This window comes from Camelina sativa, unplaced genomic scaffold (genome assembly GCF_000633955.1).
Source record: "Camelina sativa cultivar DH55 unplaced genomic scaffold, Cs unpScaffold08575, whole genome shotgun sequence".
NCBI lineage: Eukaryota > Viridiplantae > Streptophyta > Magnoliopsida > Brassicales > Brassicaceae > Camelina > Camelina sativa.
The window spans coordinates 1-429 of record NW_010929638.1 but is presented as its reverse complement, the minus strand read 5'-3'; the positions used below and the strand labels follow the sequence as shown (position 1 = coordinate 429).

The following is a 429-nucleotide window of genomic DNA, read 5'->3' as shown; positions in this document are numbered from 1 at the left end:
GGAGGAGTCTCCTTCATCACAACCGGATTCACCGTAGCAACATTCCCCAACGGTACCACCACCTGCCACAAAACCCATATATACACCACCAAACAACATTCAAACTTTATCCCAAACATCTCCAATTTCACTTTTGTTTTTTTTTCTTAAGTTAAAACAAAAAAACATTGACTTTACCCTGTAGTAGCTCCAAGCTCCTTGGCCAGAAGGTGCTGTGAAGAAGAGAGGACGGTCACTGCAGAAAGCTACACGAGCATTAGAGAGATAGATAGTTCCAGCAACAGGTCCTGTCGTCGTTGAGAGGTAACATGCGAAAGTTTTCTTCAGACTCTCGTTTGGCTCTGTTCCGAAGATCTGCCTGAAAAGTGACTCGAACCCTCCCTTTGTTATGGCTTTCGCCGTCAAATTAACCTTTCCCCACGCCGTTTC

General features: G+C 45.0%; 1 protein-coding gene across 1 annotated transcript; it reads right to left on the bottom strand.

Annotated features, from left to right (window-relative positions):
* Positions 1 to 5: 5 nt before the first annotated feature.
* LOC104735317 (GEM-like protein 5) lies at positions 6 to 426 on the bottom strand (the record flags this gene model as incomplete). Its single annotated transcript, XM_010499378.1, has 2 exons — positions 6 to 62; positions 178 to 426. Coding segments are annotated over 2 exons (306 nt in total), but the record flags the coding sequence as incomplete, so codon positions are not given.
* Positions 427 to 429: the final 3 nt, after the last annotated feature.